This window comes from Atractosteus spatula, chromosome 11, assembly GCF_055471065.1.
Source record: "Atractosteus spatula isolate fAtrSpa1 chromosome 11, fAtrSpa1.hap1, whole genome shotgun sequence".
NCBI classification, from domain to species: Eukaryota; Metazoa; Chordata; class Actinopteri; order Semionotiformes; family Lepisosteidae; genus Atractosteus; species Atractosteus spatula.
Window position 1 is genome coordinate 39,942,380 of NC_142716.1, and position 24,327 is coordinate 39,966,706.

The window sequence follows — 24,327 nt, forward strand, 5'->3', positions numbered from 1 at the left end:
ATCCAAAACATAAAGAAAAAGGAATAGAAACTATGATCTTATTCAGTTGCCACAGCAGTGCAACTCCATTACTGCAGTAGTGATGTTTTATACTAATTGTGCTAACAGTACCATACATGTAAATAAATTATGCACATACTGCACATCAAGATGCTTGATATTAAGTCCTGCCAAAGTGCACTTTAGAAAGTGACTAAGGAATGAAAATTGGATTCATTTTTCCAACCTCTTGGTTTTCTTCTAACTTTAATGTGTGAAGTAGGTTCCTTCATGTTTATAGATGAGATTTGAGTCATTATGAATTGCATAGTCTGTCGAGGGTGACAACTGTCACATGGTAAAGAAAATCTTCATTTGTAAAATGAGCGTCCACATCTGTCATCACTGGTCCAGATGTGGATCAGAAATGCCTATGACCTACACTTACAGTACATTTAGGATCAAAGCCAAGGACCTTCTGCTTTGTTTACTTACAAAATATTTATGATTTCTTTTGACTTCCATTCAGCATGCTAAACTTCATCAATGTTGAAGTTGCCACACAGCAAGTTAAGCACATGGCTCCAGAAGGCCTCAGACGTGAGATCCTTGTGGAGACACAGATGTTGATTTTCTTGGGTTTGCTGAATTATTTTATGAAGTCTTGTAAACTCTTGTAAAAGACACAGGTTGTTTTTACTTTTATAAAACTAGCAGTGGAACTACTAAAACTTGAGAATCAAAGGAAAGTGATTATTAACGCCAAACGGAATTTAAACACAGCCTTCATAAGAAGACAAGCAATTGATAAAGAGTGAAATGAGAAATTCATTACAGCTGAAGTATTATGTACCTCAACACCTGCATTATGCTCAACAAGGCTTGAAAAGAGACCTTAAGAACTAATTTACTAAGTGAAAAATCATGTTTTTGAAATTAGTTATGAGATCAATTACAGTATGAGCAGGAAATAAAAACAATAAAAAATATATAATCCTTCAATTCATCACTAATGTATATCAGCACAAAACTCAGCTTTTAGACATGCACTGGCAATCTCTTAAAGGGACCACTGCAGGAATGTAGACACCAGAATTATGTTTTGAAGGTTCTCTCTTGTAGTAGTTACATGTATGTGAAAACATCTCCTGAAAATAAAGGGTTGAACAATTACATGCCCCTGAGGTGACTACAGTACAAGAAATCTGCTTATATTCACCCATATTTTAATTGCTTGCTCTACAGTATGTGTTTTGTGGCTTATTGAAAGTCAGGCTAATCAATTAATATTTTTTTAAATAGTTCTCAGCAGAGTATTATTTATTGTATGGCCAAGCACACTGTCATTTTATAACTAGTGGTATTGTGTAATTTCTCTGACAGGATAATACAGGAAGTTCATCTCCCCTCCTTGTTTTGAACAAAAAAACTCCACTTCAGGCATTAATATTTAAGTGTACTGGCAGGAAAGGTTTGTGGTACTATTCTCCTGTCAGCATCACTGTCTGAAGGGGGTCAAAGGTCAAGCAACATGACTGAGCTATACTACTGTAAATCTGCTTTGCTTCCTTGTTTCTGCAGTCACATTTTGCAGGTTACGGTATGAAGAAAAAAATCTAGTTCTCTCAGGTTTTGCCTAAAAAACATTCAGCTGAAGTCCCCATGCTGATGCTCTCATTTTTAGAAAGGAAAAAAAAATTGTGGCAAATAAAACATTATATTACTGAAACATCAGAAGGCATAGCTCTCATTAATTTGCTTTAAAGACTGCTTCCCAAATAAGAATGTCCTCAATCTGTCATAGTTATCTTCTCTGAATATGTTGTTTAGAGCATACCATGCATACATATACATGCTTAGTGCTTATACCATGTTAGTGGTATGTACATGCAGGTATACTGTAACTATGCCTGACAATAATGCACATCCAAAGGGTAGTGTGTATTGAGAAGACACATCACTGAAAACTCATGTGGGAATAATTAATTTCAATAACATTTACTGTACCACCAGATAGTTCTCTTTAAAGCGAACATGGTAGAAACTGGCAAAGTCTTCGATATAAATTAGCGATCTGATTAAAAATCATCAAGTACCTATTTGTTTCCAATAAACTTATTCAAAAACAGTTTCTAAAGGGAGCTCCACTTAGCCACAACAGGACTGATTATCTTTAATATACCTCAAGCCGAAAAATAGTAATACAGTATCTCAAGAGTAATCCCTTTGAAAGAAATCACTTCACAAATGCAAGCTGTTTGTGAAATTTATAAGATACACTCTTAAAATAAATTAAGTTTACTGTTACCAACATTGAAAAAGTGGATTCTGTGTGAACAAAGACTGGGGCATATATCTATTTTATTATATTCCTCCTCAGAAACTGACAAAATGGTAATACGGTATTACATATGCAAGGGCATTTGCTTTCTCCCTCCAGCTGTGTGAGTTTTCAGTTTCATTGGTTTTCCCAAAGCCTGCCCTGGGGACCATAGTGTTCTGCAATACCATGGCCATTACAGATGGAAACATTTGTTCTCTGCATGCTGAAAAAGCCTAGTCTAATAGTAATAATATCTCTTCACTATTTTTTATAGATGATGCATTTTTTTAAACCAAAACTTAGAAGAACGTAGTGACCCACCATTATCTTTTAAAATATTCAGTACACAATGGAATTTTGCACCGTATATAGCATGTACAATAATGGTCTTTTCTTGTAATAAACCCATTATTGATGTATTATTATTAATCATCATATCAGTTCTGTAAATTTGCTAGATCACTCTGAGTATTAGTGGAAGTCACAGCATGGACTGCACGTCTAGCGCATGTTACAAAATGTTTCTTTTTTCCAAGACTGGTTACTCATTCTTACCTGTAGCACTAACTCAAATTGGGAAAGAAAATAAATAGTATTGCACTATAATAAGTAAGTGCTAAATTATAAAAAGGTACAGTATTTAAAACATACAAACTGCTTTTCTGTATGACACTACAACAAAGAAAAGGAAAAAGATCTTTGCAAGTTATTTCTAGTGCTTGATTCCCTAGCTTCTCTTTTATGTATCTCAGTGGTTTTCCAAGCCCTCCAGCTGCGAGAAGAGTAATCTGAACTGCTTTCATTTTCATGCTTATTCTCACAATAACCTCTGAGTTGAACAAGTGCACATCTTACATGTTACTGCCTTTGCTTTTAGGCAAGCAGTTTCCAATCAGCCTCGATGTGTATTTCTGTATACTCCCTGCCACCATTAAAGTAATTTTAGAGCAAGGCCATGAACATCTGGTTAGTACAACTTGTTTCCTTTGAAAGACTAAGTGCATAAAAAATTGCTTTCACTCACTTCCTCTCCTCTTGGAATAGAAGTACAGTCATGCCCTTAAAACTCTAATGCCACAAAAATCCTTTCTTGACTTCTTATTACAATCATCATTTTATCTTTCTACAGTATCTTTCTTTAAAGAAGAGGATGGTCTAGGAATTTTAAAAAGCAGTCTCATGCACTTCTGACTACATTTCAAATCAAATTGGAGTTCTGTTAAAAATGTGCTGTGCTTTAGTGTACATTTAGAGCTTAAGTAGTTCAAGTAGCTGCGTCAGCATGCATAGGCTGCAAAGGAACAGGTAAAGGTTTATTCCATGCTGAAAAGAGAAGAAAAGAAACACAATGTTTTGGCTGTGGAGCCTTCTTCACACCCAAAGAAGGCACCAAAGCCAAAATGCGTTTCTTTTGTTCTCTTTTCAGCATTTAGGGCTTAGGTTTGATGATTCAAAAGTAAGCTGCAGGCTTCCCTGAATACGTTCAATTTTAGATTTAGCTCAACAAGGCTAAAAGGCAGAATGTGATGTGAAAAGTAAAGAGGATGGCATAACTGACTCTCCAAGGGCAGGTTGTATCCTCTTTAGAAACAAATACAAAGAAAAAAAAACAGTCCTGGCTCAGTGCAGCTGTCAGTTAATATTCAATGTTCTTATGTGTGACAAACCAAATTTCACACATTACAATCAGCTTTGATTGTAGCGTTTGAGGACTGGTATCCTGTTTACAACAAAACATATCTACAGTATCTTGCAAGAGATGGGCTTATTTGGCAACTGACATAAGATTGCATATTCATCTTTTCATATTTACATATTTGCATTCAGGTTGATATACCAGCTCCTCCTGTCTTGTCAGCATTTTGACCACAAACCACATCATAGTAGAACAAAGGTACAAAAGGACAATCCAATCTGATTAAACAGTTCCAACCAAAGAAGTATGACAATTCACAATGGGTTAACAGTGAGAAAAAATGCATGAGTATATGTCACGATTATAGTCCCCCCTCCTAAAGGGTGCTCCAGCCCTTTCACTCAAGACTTTATTCTCTGCACCTGTTTCCCATTCCCAGCCCACCTTAAAAGCCAGGCGCTGACGCTCATCCGGGCTCCGCATCTGATTTCCATATCATGCGAGTCCGGGACCAGGAAGCGCCTGGTCCCGTTAAGGTTTTAACCTCTGTTCCCGTTCCTGTTCCCCGTCCGCCGGTTCCGACCCGGCCTTCGTGGTTTTTAATCCTTCTTCTGATGGATCTCCTGGTTTTGGACTTACTCGTGTGTTTTGGATTTTCCCTACGGACTACTCTTTTGGATTGTTCGCCTCGGCCACGCCTCCCCCATGCACCAGCGCACCTTGGACACGCCCCCCTGTCTTCAGCCCCGTTTTCCTGCATGACGTTTCCCTAGTGTTCCCCCCACTCCGTCGGACTGTGTCGTCCGCATAGGGTCCGGAAAGAACTGTTCGTTACAGAATGCAGAGCCAACACCTGGACCCCGCGGACGGCACCCTGGCAGCCTGGATTCCATCGGGTTTTTTTTTCTCCCCTTTTTTTTTCTTAGGGCTTCGGAGCCGCCCTGAAAAGGAGGGGCGTACTGTCACGATTATAGTCCCCCCTCCTAAAGGGTGCTCCAGCCCTTTCACTCAAGACTTTATTCTCTGCACCTGTTTCCCATTCCCAGCCCACCTTAAAAGCCAGGCGCTGACGCTCATCCGGGCTCCGCATCTGATTTCCATATCATGCGAGTCCGGGACCAGGAAGCGCCTGGTCCCGTTAAGGTTTTAACCTCTGTTCCCGTTCCTGTTCCCCGTCCGCCGGTTCCGACCCGGCCTTCGTGGTTTTTAATCCTTCTTCTGATGGATCTCCTGGTTTTGGACTTACTCGTGTGTTTTGGATTTTCCCTACGGACTACTCTTTTGGATTGTTCGCCTCGGCCACGCCTCCCCCATGCACCAGCGCACCTTGGACACGCCCCCCTGTCTTCAGCCCCTTTTTCCTGCATGACGTTTCCCTAGTGTTCCCCCCACTCCGTCGGACTGTGTCGTCCGCATAGGGTCCGGAAAGAACTGTTCGTTACAGTATAGTGGTTATAAAAACAAGTAAATGTCCATAACTGGGTTAGCTAACCCACTGACATGCATTCTTTTCCACATGTTGTACTGATTATCAAACAACACACTTCTCTCCAGTTATCCTTAAAAAGCCTAAACCAGCACCACATCTAAACACCCTCTATTGGAACTACCAGTGCTAATTTTCACATTTCTCAAAGCCATCTAAGTCAGTACAAGCAGACATTTGGATTTCTTAGGAAAGTTTAAAAGAAAACGTGTTTTATCTTTTTCCTTAAGAAAAACATTTCTAGACATGTGTGCTCTGTTTGCAGCTTGCAGCAAAGAAGGCTGTGTGTATTTAGTGTAACCTGCATAATCAGGTTTCTGGTTAATCTTGTTCAGGATGACTATAACTCAATTCATTAAGATATTCTACTGTAGCTGGGAAAGTGGACCAGTGGTCTTTATGAGCATGTTGTGGTTTGTGTGGAAAGTTCAAGAACTCATGAAAATGTAGAATTTTGTATTCAGTTATGTACCTGCCTAGCTAAAATAACACAGTATAAGATAAGCAAGTAAAAGACTGAATCTTTCAAAGTCCAGAATCTTGCAATTTGGAAGCCCATTAATTCTTAACTGCTGAGAAAACAGCATTTGGGCTACAGTATGTAGCTATTTGCTGATGTCCCTTAGATATTTCCCCAATGGCCTATATAGGAACTAAGACAAGGATTAAAATGGACAAAACACAATCTTTTCCTCATCAGCATGGCATTGCACATATCTTAACTTTCTTGGAGGAAAAGAAGGACTGAACATGTGGTCAGTGCATACAGCACATACTGATTTGCTAGGTTTCATTACCAGAACTGCTATACGCAAATTCCAGGTGTTTGCAGAGGTGAAATAAAACATTGTGCAGCAATCAGAAACAGCGGCTTAATGATCCATTATGATTTTCCAATATTTTTTCACACCAGCTTTCAGTTCCTCTTTTCCTGCAAAACAACTCTTAAGAAAGAGTTAGTTTTGTAGGAAAGTTTTTTTTTAAACAGACAATGGAAACCTGAAAATTGCTTCATGGTACTCTGAAAATTATGCAAACATATTAACTCTTTAAGAAAATAAGAGCTGTTAAGTAGTGCATTAAAAAGTAACTCAAATACTCAAGCATTCTTGTCCTTGAAAGAAGCAGTATTTTAAAACGACACTTTATGCCTTTGTTTAGCTTGTTGTCTGAATGTAAGATCAAAATCAAAACATACTGAATGTGAAACTGTTCTTTCCCCAGCTGTGAAGGATAACCTTAATCATTTTTAATTGTTTCCATTTTATTTTCATGAATGGAAACCCATAACATAAACGATAATTACAACTTACTGTAACTTTAGCTGCATTATTATGCATTTTCATTGCAAAACAATACAAAGTTGCTTCATAAATCTCTAGGTCACTAACAAATACTGGCACACAGCAATGTTTAATTTTATCAAGGGCTATATTAGAACAGTTTAATGAAACAATTGCATAACTGGAACAGTTTATTTGGAACAAATATAAGGTGGTACAGCCACATTTAAGAACCAAGACTCCAAAGAGCTAAAGGATGTTAATGTATTGATCAGAATAATCTCTTTGCCCTCACTCTACTGTTTTAAATGAAGCCCAGTGTCCCTTATCGCACTTCCCTTTTCACCTTGCATTAAAAGTGTGATTTTTCACAGCCTTTTAGCTTTCTCCTAGCAAATACCTGTACAGTTAATCTGCAAGTAAGAAACAATTAATGCAAATGCTTTTATATGCTTGCTGAAGTTGTTGATAGGTACTTTAATAACGTGTTTTCTATTCACTGGTGATTATTCTGTCCCACCATACAAAACTTTCTGGTAGCTTCAATTTGAACCTATCACATAAGTTTTAGTACATTCATACTGTAGGTGCCCCATAAAATAACTGAATGAGCATATGAACAACATGTCTTAATGTCAGATGCTAGGTCAGTTTAAAAGCATTATAAAATTGGTTTGGAATGAGTGACATGGGTCATGGAAACTGAAAATTACTGTAATTTGAATGTTTTATAGAACATTTCTTGGAAATTCAGGCCTTTTTAATAAAGCAAGACATAGGGACCCACACTTTAGGGTCCTTCCCTCCAGCATCTCTATATTATTAGATTATATATAATGTATATTATATTAGATGTGTATATATTGCTTTAACATAAAGTAAAAATGAGCATAAGATACAGGTGTTTATACTGTATGTGTGTGATATACAGCATTATCTATTAGTTGACTGCAGTTATTCTCATAATACTAAGAGATGTGTATAAAAGCAGTAATACACATTTTTACTTCCTCCTTAACAGCCACCCAACCATAAAAGGGGTTTTAAAGCCAATCTGAATACATTTTTCTCTGATTCATCTTTGTATTATGCATCACAGGATGGTAAAACTTGTGTACCTACAGTATGTACAGTATTTTTAAAATACCCTGTCCATTTACAGTATATGCTCACACAATGTGAACTACTGTATGAATGTTTGCACTGATTGGATTGCAAATATAAAAGGAAAGATTAAGTTTTCTTGAACGGATCTCAATTTGCAGACAAAACATTCTTGCAGTAAATGACCTTTTGTATTTGTGTATGCTTTTTTGTTTCCTTTCTTGAGCTACTACTGTAGCTGCAAACTATAAAGGCACAACATGAAAGACAGAAGAATTGGTTGGTGGGAAAAAACAGCCAAGTCACTAGTTATATGTGAATAATAACAGCTGTAAGTGCTGTATACAGTCATAATTGTAAACTTCTAATACTCAATAACATTTTAGTGCTAACTACAGTTTTGTAGTACGTCGTATAGGGATTGTTCTATAAAATATATATATACAGTATTATCAGTCACCAGTTTGAATATCCTGGTGGCATGGCAGTTAGCACACAGCTCTTAGATAGTTTGATTCTGGACTCAATAATTTTCTGTGTTGAGCCTGCAAGTCCCCTTATCTGCACATATGTACTGTATCCTGGGTGCTCCATAATCTCTATTTGGCATATTTAATAGGTGAGTGCAGAACTGATTATTGGGTTGTTGCATCTCAGTGTGATTCATTTTAAACAATAGCATCAGTGTTGTAAAATGCTAATGAAATTCAGTGAAGTATGGTGCAATCTGGCCTTGCACAAATTACAGAGTACAAATTACAATAAAGTAAATAACAAATGGTCCTGTACTCTTCTCAGAACTTAACATCCTTATGGCTTGTGTTATTGAAAAAAATGCAGTTCCTGTTTTATGAAAGAATAAAAAAGTGCAAATCCTGCACAAAAGAAATCTAACTATGAAAGAAAGGAATGAAAATGTTTTCTTCCCCTACAAATCATGTTTAAAATTACCTGGCTTGTGCCTAGAGCTAGAAACAGTGAATAGAATTTTCCTTGGTGCTGTCACTTTAAATCTATTGGAACTAAATGTGATGTTTATTCTATTGATATTGTTGTGGCCCATCACGGCTAAAAGCTCATTAAAGAAAATACTGTTGTGTGTTTTGAGAATGATGAATTGGTAAACACTGATCATTGTGCAGTACGTTTTAGATAAGGGATAGCAATGAGTGGTGAAATAAATTTACTATAAACATCAGGTTTCCACATGAAAAAGCTGTCAAGCAAATTCTGGTAAATTGTCTTTGAAAATCTTCAATTCATTTTTCTTTAACAGTTATAAATGTGTATGGTTCACACCAAAAAAAAAAGAATTAAAATAAGGAACCAGGGGCAAGAGGTGGGTTTCCATTTGTGCCATCTGGCAGATCAGCATTTCTGTAGTGCTTTCAGAGCAGATTCCTATAGCACTCAGGAGTGTTAATGTCTTTAAAATATTTCATTTCATAACCTATTGTACTGTACTGTATATATATTAAATTTCAATGTTACCCTCTGTATAAATGTTATGATAATTACAATTTATAAAATGAGATAATATACATATTAATAGACATATCTGTAAAATCTCCAATTCACGTGTCCTCTGTGTTTTGTGTGATTAATTGCACATCTCCTAACAATAATCCTAGTAATGGAGAAATCACACTTTTAAAGTAGAGAGGTTTTAAGGTATTTGTTTTAAAAGCCATAGACTGCATCTCAAACATTAAAAAGAAAACACAAGCCCAAACTGTTTTCAGTGAAAGCTTTACGTATACACTGTCATCTGATAGTTTCCATAGATACAGAGTAGGCAATACAAAATATTGCTCCACTGTAAGGATGTGACTTTTGAAAGAACGTTGCAATTTTTCCTGTTTAGTTTTATTATGATGATGATGATTATAATTAGAAGTAATCAAATTTACCAAAATACAAACAGGCAGAAACAGATGTAAGAGTGTTGCTTTCCCACTGTATTGAGAAATATTTAATGCAAAGAAAATAAGGGAATATACAATTAAAATACACAATACTAGCATTAGTTTAAGTAGCTATCACTTCTAAAATAACAGAAAATCATATGCTAGGCAGTTCTACTACAGTTAAAATGTTTTCTCATGGTGTTTTTATTGTAATGTTTTTGTGTAATATAATTTAAGAGTGACATTAAATAGTAGGTTTTTTTGTACTCTTGGAAAATGCAAAGTACAGTATGTGTCACTAGCTCATACTACTCATGTTAGTCAGACCACTGTTTTCAAATAATTGAAGTTTCTACATTACATATTCTAAAGAATGAATGCTGAAATTCGGGTGAGGCAAATAATGGTGAACCACAAAGATCTGCATAAGGACCACTGTTCTTCCAAATTTATTTCAGTGAATTAGATTCAGTGGTATCTAGTACAATTGTTGATAGTATAGTTAGCCAACTATTCAAATTTGCAAAAGACACCAAAATATGAGGATTAGCATACAATGCAGCAGTTAAAAATATAAAATGGAAACACTGAGCCTGAAAAGCTACTTATGAAAAAGCACTACCATAAGTGTTTATGCTGGCACATACAGTAATCTACTGTACATCTTCTAAACTAGGTGGTTAAGCAAAAAAAGGAAAGTATAATAAAAGCACAGAACTGAAATCAAGGGATATTATGTTCAAATCATTCATTACACTGGTAAGACCTCCTTAATATACAATATGCAATTTTAGTTACCATCCTGCAAAAGAGTTACTGCTGCTCTGGTATCAGTCTAGTGAAGAGCAACTATGGCTTTTAAAGAATTTCCTACACAGACAGCACTATGGGGGAACCTGATTTAAACATTTAAAATGTTACTGACATACAGTAGGCAACTTCTTCTGGCCATAGATCATCTTCAGAATGAACAGAGAAAGACAAACCAGAGGACAGAAGTGAAAATAATGTTGATCTGTAAACATACGGTATTTTGTAAAAAGTATTGTCGGTTCTGGAAGAAGCTATTCAGCTATGTTGACAAAGCTATAATACCCTGTCCTTTTCAAGAACTGCTAGATTAAATCCTCAAACCACTTAGCCACTAGCAAACAAACCATATAGGCCAAATGGCTTCCTGTCATATGTAGCCTTTATTTTGTTGTTCAATTATTAAACAACGTTACTTTGATATTTGTACTATTTGTACTATTATGTGTGGACATATTAGGTAAATCTTTCAGAGCCAATACAGTACATATAATAATGTTCTAAAAACTGAAAAGTGTGTAAACTGTGTCATAAAGTGAAGGAACTGAATTGGTCCATGCCAAATTTTACATAGCTGTAATTTTACACTACAACATTTCACATGGATCTTAGTGTTTTGTTTCATTCAATTAAAAATAACACTATATTATGTTCTCGTAAATGAAGCATTAAACCAAATACTGTACATGGTTGCTATGTAAACACAGACGTATACAGCAGTGGTTACTACACTGTTATTTACATGTACTTCCACATTGTAATTACACCAGTATTCACAGAAACATACTGTAGTTATTCCCCAGTTTGTAATACATAACACATCTAATAAACAGAAAATACAATTTTAAGCATTAACTACAGCTTCTGGTTAACTGGACAGTTGTACAGAGCTATTCCAGGCAATGCTGGAATGTTCCTAAGCTTTGTAGTGTTATTACCATTTGTGGCAAAATCTGCTAGATCTGGAGTGTAATTGAGTTAGACAAGGAACCCCCAATTTGGTGAATAACGGAAACCCCACAGATTTGGAAGGCATGTGTATCTTGCAGTTCTGTCAGTGGCAGCAGCATCACTCCTCCAGGCAATGCAAAGTTACTACAAGTATCACAATATGCAAAAGTGGCTATTGGCTCAGAAGCAGACCTTTGGGAAGAATAACTGTACTGTCCTCATCCAACCCCCCCCATACCAGTAGAGGGAGTATTTATTTATTGAAAGTGTCTCAACATACTGTCTCACTTGCTGGTTTGGCAACACATCAGTACCGTTAATTGCAATAGGTTGACTATAAGTAGCAAAATAATTGGGGCAAATTCAATCAACTTAAATATCCTTTACAAACAGAAAGTTGTAAAGAAGGCCAAGAGCATTATTAAGAGCATTAGGCGTATGTGTCTTAACCCTTCCATTGTGAATTTACACTTCTCTCATCTGGGAGATGCCTCTATGTCCCTAGGTGTAAAAGTAACAGATTCAGGAAATAAAAAAATTGAACTGATTTTAATTATGCAAAGTTGATTGACAGAGTGCGTATCTACCTCCCACTGGACACTATAACAACCACAAGGCCTATCTTACAATCTTAGACAACGTAACCATTTTAACTTCCTCCCACACCGTGAATACAGAAGCAGCAGTGCAGTTGGTCCTAGCAGTGGAGATTTCTTACAAAACAATCTATTTAAAAAACAACATGAACACATATTTTTATCAAAACTAAACAGTGTGAATGGCCTGACTCAAAACCCCCCAACTCCATTATTGGACGACTCTAAATGACAGCTGTGCAATTTATTTACAGAGCCCTGCAAGTCTGTTACACATCTACAAAAATATTTACAAATCCTGTAGGTGACATTTCAGCAAGCTCATTAAAAATGAAGTATGGTCTTGTTTTATATCCTGCCCACGAGATACTGTTTACACTCTGGCTCAGTGCCCATGAGGCACGTGGAAAGAGTTTTCATCAACAGGAAGCAAGAATTTTAAAATCTCACCACCCTTGTGGAATACAGCCAGGTGGGCATTTTCAGATACATATCCTGTATTTACATTTATCTGCCATCTCTTTCTTTAAATATTGAAAACATTTACATTATTCGGTAAGAGGCTCTTGCAAAGTTGGCTATCTAGATCACACTGACACTTTTTTATCATCTACGTCAGTTAACTAGTACAAGAACAGGGTAAGGCTTTTATTGTGTAAAGTTAATAGGGTCATCATTCCTTTTTGTGAATACTGATACTTTTTAAAACACTTTCTAATGGATTTTAGCTCAGGGAACATATGTTAAATATCTAGGGAATAGCATTTACCGAATTCCCCTTTACAGTGTAACAGTCAATATTCTTGCTTCAGAGGGGCTAACATTTCTTTTTGAATTTAGAAAAGCACCTTCAAACAACAGTCAGTTGATGTGTTACATAAGTTATTTTGCATTGTAAGAGAAGTCCATGTTCATTTTAGAAAAGGAAACTTCTGTATGAGAAGCCTAACAAGCTCAAGCCAATTTTGGTTCCTGGTTTCTAACAATATACAGTATTTAAATCCCTGTAACTCACTGCAATTACAAACTGTGTGTACAGCTCCACTTACGCACATTTATGCAATGAACACCCCAGATGTAAATAAGCATATTGGCGTGCTTGGCACTTAACCCATAGGTCTTCAGCTCATATTGCTTCACAGATACCATGTTGAACTGGGAATAAGGCATTATCTATAATATTAAAGATGCTGAGTACTTAACTAGAGATTACTTATACAGTAGGTGTCAGAAACTAACCGTTAGTGTCACTTATGTAGCAGGGAGCAAGCACTGCAAGATTAAAAAAGGTGTGATCACAAAGACAGTGAAAGATATGATATTCAAACATGAAACAAACCAAGCCCTTTACTTATATACAGCTATTTGCAACCACCATGCCAATACTCCATTCAGATAGACAGAATGATGCTCCACATCCAAAATAGATTAATTCTGCACTCCACTGAAAAGGCTTTTTATAAAATTGTCTCATACTGACAAAAATTTAAAACAAATGTGTCAGAAATCCTCAATGAAAGGGTATACAGATCCTGTGCAGATGCAGGAGTAGGTAGGTGACAAAGCAGGCAAACAATCTGTAAGGTATGTAAGGTGAGTCTGTGGTCAAAAGGAGAAAGGTGGTTCGAAATCCAAGAAGTACAAATAGTGGCAAACAATCCGAAACGAGAGGCAAGGTCCAAAGTTGAAAGGCAAAAGGGAAGTCCAGAATCCAGAAGAATGCGAGGTACAGAATAAATGCCAGGTAGAGCTCTCAAGGAGTAGACTCAATACCGAGCAGCGGGAAGTGGGTTAGGATGGTTTGAATAGTGCTGCTTGCCGCACGGTAGACCGTGTGCTGATGGATTGCGGTGGCACTTGTTATTATTAACCCGCTGCTGGTACTGGTTAGTTCTTTTGTGAGATGATCTTCGCTGACTGGTGGTCGTAACAGTACCCCCCCCCCCTCACAGGGGGCTCCCGGTGTCCAAGACGGCCGATCGGGATAGTCCCTGTGAAAATCACTGATGAGCGTAGGGTCCAAAATATCGTTCTCCGGAACCGAACATCTCTCTTCAGGGCCGTAACCCTCCCGGTCAGCTAGATACTGAAGGGTACCATGGTGCCATCTGGATTTGAGGATCTTGTGGACCGTATACACCGGGCCCCTGAATGAGATGCAGGGGTGGTGGGCAACATTTGGGAGCCACAAGGGGCGAACGGTGGTAGGGTTTCAGGAGGAAGACATGGAAAGACGGGTGGATTCTGAAGGTGGGGGGAAGCACGAGACGAAAAGTGACCGGGGTGATCTGGGAGAGAATCCGGAAGGGGCCAATGTACCTAGGATCAAGCTTCTTGGAAGGCAGGCGTAGAGGTAGGTTCCTCATGGATAACCAGACTAACTGTTCTCTCCAAAAACAGGGTGCTGATCTGCGATGCTGGTTAGCGAATCTGGCCTGGCGCTGGGACGACTTGGTGAGAGCTGTCCTAGCGATTCTCCAGGACCTCAGCAGCTTCAAAATAAATTGTTGCACCGAAGGCACGGCCATATCCGGGGGGGTGTCGGGGATGAGAGTGGGTTGATATCCTAATGAACAGAGGAAGGGAGAGAGACCTGTGGAGGAGGAGGTAAGGGAGTTATTAGCATATTCTGCCCAGGGAAGCAGCGACGACCAGTCATCCTGTGAAGAGGAGGTGAATGTTCTCAGAAAAGTAAAGAGGCTTTGGTTAGTCCTTTCCACCTGTCCATTGGTCTCAGGGTGATATCCAGAAGTCAAAGATACATGGGTCCCAAGTGCTTGACAGAAAGCCTTCCAAAAGGCAGAGACAAATTGAGGTCCCCTGTCGGAGACCACATCCCTGGAAAGACCATGTATCCTGAAAACCTGCTGCACACACATTGTCGCCATTTCCTGGGCCATGGGCAGTTTTGGAAAATCGACCAGAGACCACCATGATTACGGCATGGCCTTGACTGTTAGGAAGATCCGTAATGAAATCGACGGCTATATGGAACCAAAGGCCGTGTGGGATCGGGAAGGGGGTGAAGACGGCTGGCTTTCCTAGCCCCTGGAGTCTTAGTCCTGGCACAGATCGGGCATGCCCGGACATACTCTGCAACATCGGCTCTCATAGAAGGCCACCAAAAGTCCCTGGTCGGGAGGTCCAGAGTGTGTCTGCTACTAGGATGACCCCCAAACCGGGAGTCATGACCCCACTGCAGGACGGCAGAACGCAAGTGATCCGCCACAAAAAGCTTATCTGGGGGACAGGGCAGAGGAAGTATAGTTCCGTTGAGGGCACGTCTGACCTGATCCTCAATAGAGCAGTGAATCACCACCACAATTCCGTTGGATGAGATGATTGGTTCAGGCATGTAGTCCAGATCCGGGGGGTCATGGAGCCGAGAGAGTGCATCAGCCCTCCCAGTCTTGGAGCCAGGCGTATAGGTGATGACAAAATTAAAACGAGAAAAGAAAAGTGACCAATGGGCCTGACACGAGTTGAGGCGCTTGGCAGATTGAATATAGGACAGGTTCTTATGGTCCGTGATAATGACAAAGAGGTGGTGAGCCCCCTCCAGCCAGTTTCTCCATTCCTCGAGGGCTAGCTTGATAGCAAGGAGTTCACGATTACCCACGTCATAATTAACCTCAGTGGGAGAGAGCTTCTTAGAAAAGAAGGCACAGGTATGTGGAATGTGTTCCTCTTCGTGGCGCTGGGAGAGGACTGCACCAATCCCATAGGAAGAGGCATCAACCTCAACAATGAAAGGACGGGAGGGAGAGAACACATGTTCTCCACATGTGTGGCACCGACCGTAAGGGATAGAGGAATGGTCTGCCAGGTAATCCATCCAGGAGCAATAGGTGACCCATCCAAAGCTTGAATGCAGACAGGGGGCGAGACCAGAGCGAGAGGAATATCCCACTTCTTCGCAAAAGTGGCATCTACAAAGTTCCCCCCTGCCCCCGAGTCAACCAAAACCGAAAGGGGAAGGTGTGTATCCACCCATGAAATCTCAGTCGGGAATAAAGGCCCAGAAGAGCATTGTGAAAAAACAGCACTACCGACTCTAACAGTAGGCTGTGGGAGGGTTCGACATGAATACGGGGGTCTCGAAGGACAAGCAGAGAGAAGGTGATCTGATGCAGCGCAGTACAGACACAGTCCCTCCCGACGGCGCCTTTCCTTTTCCTCCAAGGACAGGGGTGGATGTGGCAGGGTGGGCACCGAGGGGAGAGGGCCCACGGGACGCACAGGTCCACTTCATGGGGGTCTCTCTGCTCTCCGAAGCCAAATGCGGATGTTCAATTCAACCACCTGAACGATCGCTGCCTCTAGAGACCAGGTGTGTAATGGCATGAGCTCCAGGTGGTCCTTCAGTTCCTCCGAGAGACCCTTAGAGAAGAGACAAACCAAGGCTTCGTGGTTCCAGGCAGACTCTGTGGCGAGAGTTTGGATTTCTGCCACATAACCTTGCAGTGGTCTGTCGCCCTGGTGAAGCAAGGACAGCCGAAGGTGAGTCAAGTCCGGGTTGCTTTGAGAAAAACGTATCTGGAGACAGTTTGCAAAAAGCTGAAAGTCAGAGAACTACAGATCTCCCCTAGCAAGCAACACTACTGCCCAATCCAATGCTTTGCCTGTGAGCAAGGAAAGGGTGAGTCTGCTCCCGGGGAGTAAAAAAAAACGCTCAGGCTGCAGCTGGAAAGCCAGGGATCATTGAGCAATAAAGCCCCTGCAGCATGCAGGGGTGCCGTCATATTTTTCAGTGAGAACAAATGGTAAGGTTGAGGGAGTGGTGGGTGGGGCCGTGGGGGTCGAAGCAGGTGCTTGTGCAAACGGCGTAGCAGGAATCGGTGCGGGAGCCAGCGAAATGGGGGGAGACGAAAGCCAGGCGACGTGGTTAGTGAGCTGTTGGAGTGAAGATTGAAGTTGGGTGAGAGCTTGGGAATGGTGATAGAAAAGAGAACGAAAGGCTTGAGTGTCAGCGGGATCCATCTTGCTGGCTCTGTATTCTGTCAGGAATCCTCAATGAAAAGGTATACAGATCCTGTGCAGACGCAGGAGTAGGTAGGTGACGAAGCAGGCGAACAATCCAGTACGTAAGGCGAGTCTGCGGTCAAAAGGAGAAAGGTGGTTCGAAATCCAGGAAGTACAAATAGTAGCAAACAATCCGAAATGAGAGGCAAGGTCCAAAGTCGAAAGGCGAAAGGCGAAAGGGAAGTCCAGAATTCAGAAGAATGTGAGGTACAGAATAAATGCCAGGTAGCGCTCTCAAGGAGTAGACTCAATACCGAGCAGCGGGAAGTGGGTTAGGATGGTTTAAAAAGTGCTGCTTGCCGCACAGTAGAGCGTGTGCTGATGGATTAACACGTGCGGCGGTGCTTGTTATTATTAACCCGCTGCTGGTACTGGTAAATTATTTTGTGAAATGATCTCCGCTGGCTGGTGGTCATGACAAATAACTTCTCCTTTTTTTTCGTTTTTCCAAAATAGAGAACTGTTTCTGTTTCATCTGCAGCAACACCAGTGAAGTCAACAGCCACACACCATCACTTCTCTTATGCATGTGTTATCCTATTGGCAGAGATGATTTAGCAACTGGATGTAATACATTAATGATTTAGAGACATTGCTTTGGATATATTACTAATGAAACAACTTTTACAGACTCAGAGTCTGTACCGCCAACTGCTTTCATCCATGTTCAGATAACACTGTTGATGTTGACTCTTTAAATGCTTTTGTACTGTATGTACAGTAGGTAGTTTAGTGAAAATTATTTTTATGGTATTAAAACTATTGTTGATAAAACAGAATGTATAACAGACTTTGCAATGACAAGATCACATGCATGATCCCATCATGGTTGTTTTAATTAATGTGTATGATTGACTTGTTTTCTTAATCTGAAGCAGGTGCAGTTGGGTTTTTTTTTTCTATGGCAAATAAAAAAAATCTCATAAACTGATGTAATAGCGGAGATGTAGCTAAAACCCTCAAGGCCCTGTGACTCTCAATGACTGAGGATTGGGTTCCCTGGCATGAAGGCATGTTTTTGGTTTCTAATGATCTATCAATGCTATGTGAATCCAACAGACTACGGAACAGCTTCTACCTCCAGGCAATAAGACTGCTAAATAGCCAACCTGCAGCTCTTTTAGCAAATCACCTGTAATGGCTACATGGACACACAGTTTTCACTGTATTCAGCATAACCGCACTACTTGTATATATTGCATACACCATGGACACATAGCAGCTCTACTCATATTGAGTTTTATTCCGTTTCTATTACATCTATTATTATGTAACCTTATTTTCATAACCTCAATTTTGTGATTTTGTGTTTTTGTGATTCTTGTTATTTCTGTGATTCTTGTGATTTTTGTGAGCTCACAGAAAAGACATTTCATTGCCAGCAACTACTGCTGCACACTGTATTGTTGTGCATTTGATAAATAAACTTTGATTTGATTTGAATCTGAGCTGTGATTTTACACATGAGCATTCTTACAAGGGCACAAATGACAATGGCATTATTGTAATTACTAATACTCTCCTGACTGAAAAATAATTTAAAGAAATGTACAGATAGTGTTTATTTGCAGCATAAAGAATAAAGAATTATTAAACTGGGTCTTTATTCCAACTGAACAAATTTACAACAAATGAATTATCATTATAAAGCAGTCAAATCTATACAGCTGGATGGATTCATTGACTGGTATAATATTGACTTTCTGCTTCACATTTACTAAGCTAGAGAACAAAAATCACATTAAATCAACCAGGAGCACTTCACAGTGTTTCCAGACATCTTTAGAAATTAGTAATAGGTTTATTCCACACTGAAAAGAGAAGAAAGAAAACACAAATGTTTCGGCAGTGGAGCCTTCTTCAGGTGTGAGCTCACATCTGAAGAAGGCTCCACAGCCGAAACATTTGTGTTTTCTTTCTTCTGTTTTCAGCATGGAATAAACCTATTACTTGTTCCTTTGCAGCCTACGCATGCTGGCGCAGCTACCCACCTGAACTATCTTTAGAAATTAGCACTCTGGTGCTTTATTAGTTTCTGACACAATTATTTTAAATCTAATATATTTCTTACAACTATTTTTATCACATACAGTAGAATCACTCAGAAATGTCATTGTGTGACAGGCTAGCTAACTAATCCCAACCCTATGCCCAGTGGTGCAGTGCCCATTGTGAGCTGCCACTTGTGGAATCAGAGCCAGCGACTGACATGATCCATACCTAAACAGGACCAGTGCAACATAGAACCAAACCTTTATCAGTTGCACTATTCGGGAGTGCCACACAGTTCATTTACTTAATTTACATTAATTACTTCATTTAAATTACCAAAACGAAACCACTGGACATGAAAAGCAGAGAACAGGCACAAATTAGTGAAACTGCCTTAGTGCCTAGCAGGAAACTGTATTTTCTCATTCACTTTTAAAGTTCAAATAAGAATAATAAGCCAGGTTATAACACTTTATAACTAAAACTAAAAACCAAAGTTTTTTATTAAAAAACTTAATGCTTCAGAGAGAGAGGCTTGCGGCTTGAGGGTTGGCTACATTCTCAATCTTTATTTTTCAGTTCTAAAATTGAACACATGCTACTTTTATACAGTATATACAGTATATTAAAATATCATATCCACCACTGGTTTTGGAATGCTTGCTTTAAATACTAGCTCATAACTGTTTCTGGTTGAAGAATTCTGTGCATCTTTTTGCTATGATGTTTGCAAATTACAAAAGAGTGCACGCTATTCTCGTGTAGTAACTTACTTTTTATTTAAAAATCAGAGGAATGTGAAATGTTGTGTGATACCTTTGGTAACTCAGTAACTGGAAAGTTTACATTATAATGGAAGGGTGAACATAATCGTCACATCTGTTATTTTATAATAAAACATTTCCTATGTCACCTACTTACAGTACAATAGCCGTTCAAGAGGTTATTGTCAAATTACATTGTCGAAAATTGGAAATTTAATAACAGTCTTTACAGTCCTGACTTGTAAATACAGTACCTGTGAGTTTATCCTCATTGCAGACAACTGCTAAAGTCATAGCACTTCTGGTGTATGGTATTTTTCATATTCTTCCCCACAATCAGTAAATAATGAAAGAGAACTTTCATATGGTGTTTGGGAATGAGGAAGTAGAAATCAATGGCCAGAAAGAATCTCCTGCAAGTGGTAAATTTGTTTGAAACTTGCTTAGAAAGCTTTAAAGAACAGCCTTACCAGTATTTTAAATTATAAATGTCTTCTGGAAAATAATAAACCATTTTAATATTTTTATATAACATTGTAAATGAAAAAAGGAACAATTCAGCAGTATCGATCGGATCTTGTCAGGGCAATTTAAGACGTAACATTGGAAACATACAGTAAATAATGTGTTATTTTTTAATAATTGGTTTATTTACAGCAAGGCAAGAGATTACAGCAGGATCAATCATTTGAGTCTGAAAAGCAAGCTGGGAAATCGATGTGAATCGAAAATAAATGTTTTAAAGAGGAGCATGTTGCTTGTAACAAAGCCAAAAACGGAACCATCCTGCCTGAAATGAACAAATGTGTTACACCAGAGGGGTAATTTCCAAAGACCTCAAGCAGATTATGCAACATCAAGGGAAATCTCTTACTACTGTAGTGCTCATTGGAAAATGCAAACCAGGCTGGCACTGTACTAGAATTCACCGTTTAAAGCCCCTCTAAAATGTTTGCATGCTAATTTTTGCTGTTGATTACAAGTCAAATACTGTCATATATTAAATTGCACAACATATAATCAAAGATAACATCTATGATCGCTATGCGTATAATGGTGTTGACGTTTCTGACCAAATAAACTGATGAAAATTGACAAATTGTGCTTTAACCACTGTAAACATTAAAACATTAAAAGCACTGTAAACCGATGCTCGCAGGCTTACATACTGTACCGACGTTCTGTAGGAATGATAAAAAGGTTAAATGCATAATTGTCTATACCATCTGATAAACACAGTGTTACTTTTATTATGTCAAAGGTTGAATTTGTTGCTAAAACCCAGCGCAATAAATTACTTGTAATTATTTTCAATCATATTGTAGTATGTTTTATAGTTATAGCCAATTAAAATTCAAGTTAAAATGCATTAGATACAGTACGTACTGTAGCAGCATAACGTCTGGTCTCGATGGAGTACACGTTTTAAACCTAAATTGTTCTTTCTCTACAAGAAAATAAGCAATTACTGTATTGTGCCTTCCTAGCACATTTACTATAGTTCCCACGGTACTCAGTTCCGCCACCTTCTGTTCTTCGTGGGAATGAGAAATACTATTACAAAAACACAAAAAATAGTCTCTGTACTGATGTAATGAGAAAAAAAAAGTTAAAGCACTTTCATAGACCAGCATTAGAATTGTTTGCGTTTTTTCAGGAAATGGAAGAAAACATAATTATTGCTTTAAAAATGCGTCGGCAGTTTTTGACTGGAACGAAACCATTATTAAAAACTATTCACGTAGCACGGCCACTATATGCGACAGGGTTTGCTCAGTGATCTGTGATATCTAAGATGAAGGTCGTGACAAACCTTTCTGTGGACTTACCTCTAAAATCTGGACGTAACTTGCTGGGAACCATCCTCTCACTCCATCCTTTTCCCCTTCCCACCAGCCGCCGTCCAGCGCTTGTAAAACTTTAATAATCTCCCCTGCCTCGAACCTCAATCCCTGTTGATGTTGATCTCCGGTGAAGGCATATAAACTTTTACACAAAGATCCAGACATTGCAAAGGGAAAACATGCAAATAGACTCTGTACTGTCTCTATGCTTATTTAACTCTTTCTTTCCTCCTCTCCTTTATACACGCTCACAGGATTACATTCTTCATTTTCTCAGTTTTGTGTTTAGTGGACACGATTCAGGAATGTGATCGGATTCGCCGGAAAAAAAAAGCCGTTTCAAACCAAAGATTGCTGAGCAGATTCCTCCAGTTTCCAGACTTCAATACAGCGGTGCCTCCAGCCACTTCACTCGTCTCTCCAGCGTTTTGCTGCCTGCTGCTGCTGTTGCTACTCTGTTATTACACTTCAGTTTTCACTGAAGGAAGGAAGCGTGATCTCACTCTTCAAGGGCTGTGCAGTTTAACTCAGAGACGTGTTTTTTTAATACATTTATACTAGATTAAGACATGTACGTTGCTCAGTTCGTTTTTAATGTATAACAGGAAGCATGTCTAACGTAGTAGTTTCTTTCAACTACAGTGTTTACTGTAGTATACCTACAGTACATACAAAACCGATGCCACCCACCGTTTCGTACCTTGTCATTAGCCTGTAAAGTACGTGCGCCCATCAGTATGACTGACTCTTAGTTATAATTGGCTAAGGGTAAATGAAATAAATTCTAGAATGGTTAGATCTAAGCTATCACTTCAATTATTATGGGACAGTTGGTTCCATACTTTTAGAGTCAGACAAGAAAATTCAAGATTTGTAGTAACACGACTCTTAATGCCTAAATGCATTTTTTATTAAAAAATCTAGAGAATGTGAAACGATTCAGCTGTGCTAGTCATTCTCAAGTGTTCCAGGTACAACAGTTTTTTTCCCAAATAAAAAATTCATGGAACCTACAGTATGTACAGTCACGTCTGTCTGTCCCACAGTGTACGTGTGCTGCGCACATAGTGGGGGTGGTGAATGGATCAGTGGGAGGCAAGGAAAACTGTTTTCACAGCAGGAAGATTTCACAGTGCATTTAAAGTACGGTGCACCGATTGTTAACACCATAGTGGTGAGAAATGTCAATTCCTCTGGTATTCATGGTGTGACAGTCTTCCCCTCGTTTTAATCTGTGCTGAGAGTGTGGTGAACAATGCACTATAAAATACAATATACTATCTATACTCTTCCATTAGGAATCCATTATAGCTTTCAAATTGCAGGTGATTATCATTTGCCTACAGATAATTGTTTTTTATTTTGAATTGTGCATATACAGTATACACATTACCATGAGAATATTCAGACACTTATTTTTAAAAAAATAATATAACCACAACAGTGTTTTTGCAAGGAAACTATGACTACTGTATTCAAACTAATTTTGAAGGAACACAAGAAAGTTGCATTAGTGACATAGTCCGGCCAGTTTGTTTGTGTGTTTGGGGCAGGTCACATCTTAAAGATCCAAAAATTTTGGGTGTTTCTTAAATGATACCAAGGAATCAGACTGAGCAAAGTAAGTAGGGACCATATTCTAGACTCCCACAACTCTCTGGGGAGGAAACTTCTCCTGTGTCTATCTTGAAAAGGCAGAACCCTTGTACCACTTGAAGATGTCTCCTGGACTGACCAATATCTGGTCGATATCCTCCAATAATTTTAATACCTGAATCATGTTCTGGGCAGTATGGTTATGGCACAGTGGTTAGCATTCTGCTTTAATAAATCAAATCCACCTTAAATGCATTACTGTACATTTATTTTTGTAAATGTCCTTCCAGATCTATACAGATTATTTTATATTGTTAGTGCAACTGAAACAGTATTTACAATTTCATATATTTTTGTATCATCTACAAATTTGACAGCTTCCAGACTGTTGTAGGCCAGAATCTAATGCACTGGTATAAAACAGGAAGAACAGCACTTTCAGTACTGTTCTGCTGGCCACTACTGGCCACATTCCAGTTTACAGTAACTCAGCTCATCAGTAACCAACCTGTGAATTCATTTCTTGTTAATTTAGGGTTCACAAAATTAAACGGGGACAATTTAAGAGGGTTCAAGTTACATGTGATCCAAATGGAGGGTGACAAGTGGACAGTTAGTGCATCACACTGTGACCTCCTAATAGGGAGATGCTCTTTGGTTTGCTATAGCAGATGAAAAAGTACTCCCCGTATCTCTTGAAAGGCCTAATGACCCATGTTAAAACATCAGAGACATTGTTACTATATGTGTTTTACTGAAGTAGGAAAGTCAACATTATTTGATAGAACCAATTAAGACACTGAAATATTCTGCTTTAAGACATTATTCATTTACATTAAAAGCACCCTTTCAAATTTAATGGGCTTCTGCTTTTCCATTGTTTTCACAAATATTTTAATTTATATTTTTATTACTTCATTCATGTTGCATTTTTGTTGCATTAGTTGTTTATTTACAAGTATAAACAATTCCCCAAACCCAGGTCCTCTGAAAAATCTAGTTGAAAATCAAAAGAATACAAGGACATTTTTGAG

The 24,327-nt window shown here is 38.8% G+C and overlaps 1 protein-coding gene across 1 annotated transcript in view; it reads right to left on the reverse strand.

The window, feature by feature from the left end:
• gas7b (growth arrest-specific 7b) overlaps window positions 1-22,155 on the reverse strand; it is a 117,780-nt gene extending 95,625 nt beyond the window's left edge. Inside the window, exon 1 of the mRNA XM_088928227.1 lies at window positions 21,683-22,155. Coding sequence (XP_088784353.1) covers window positions 21,683-21,862 — 180 coding nt within the window. The 5' untranslated portion in view covers window positions 21,863-22,155. The remainder of the gene's footprint in view (window positions 1-21,682) is intronic.
• Window positions 22,156-24,327: the final 2,172 nt, after the last annotated feature.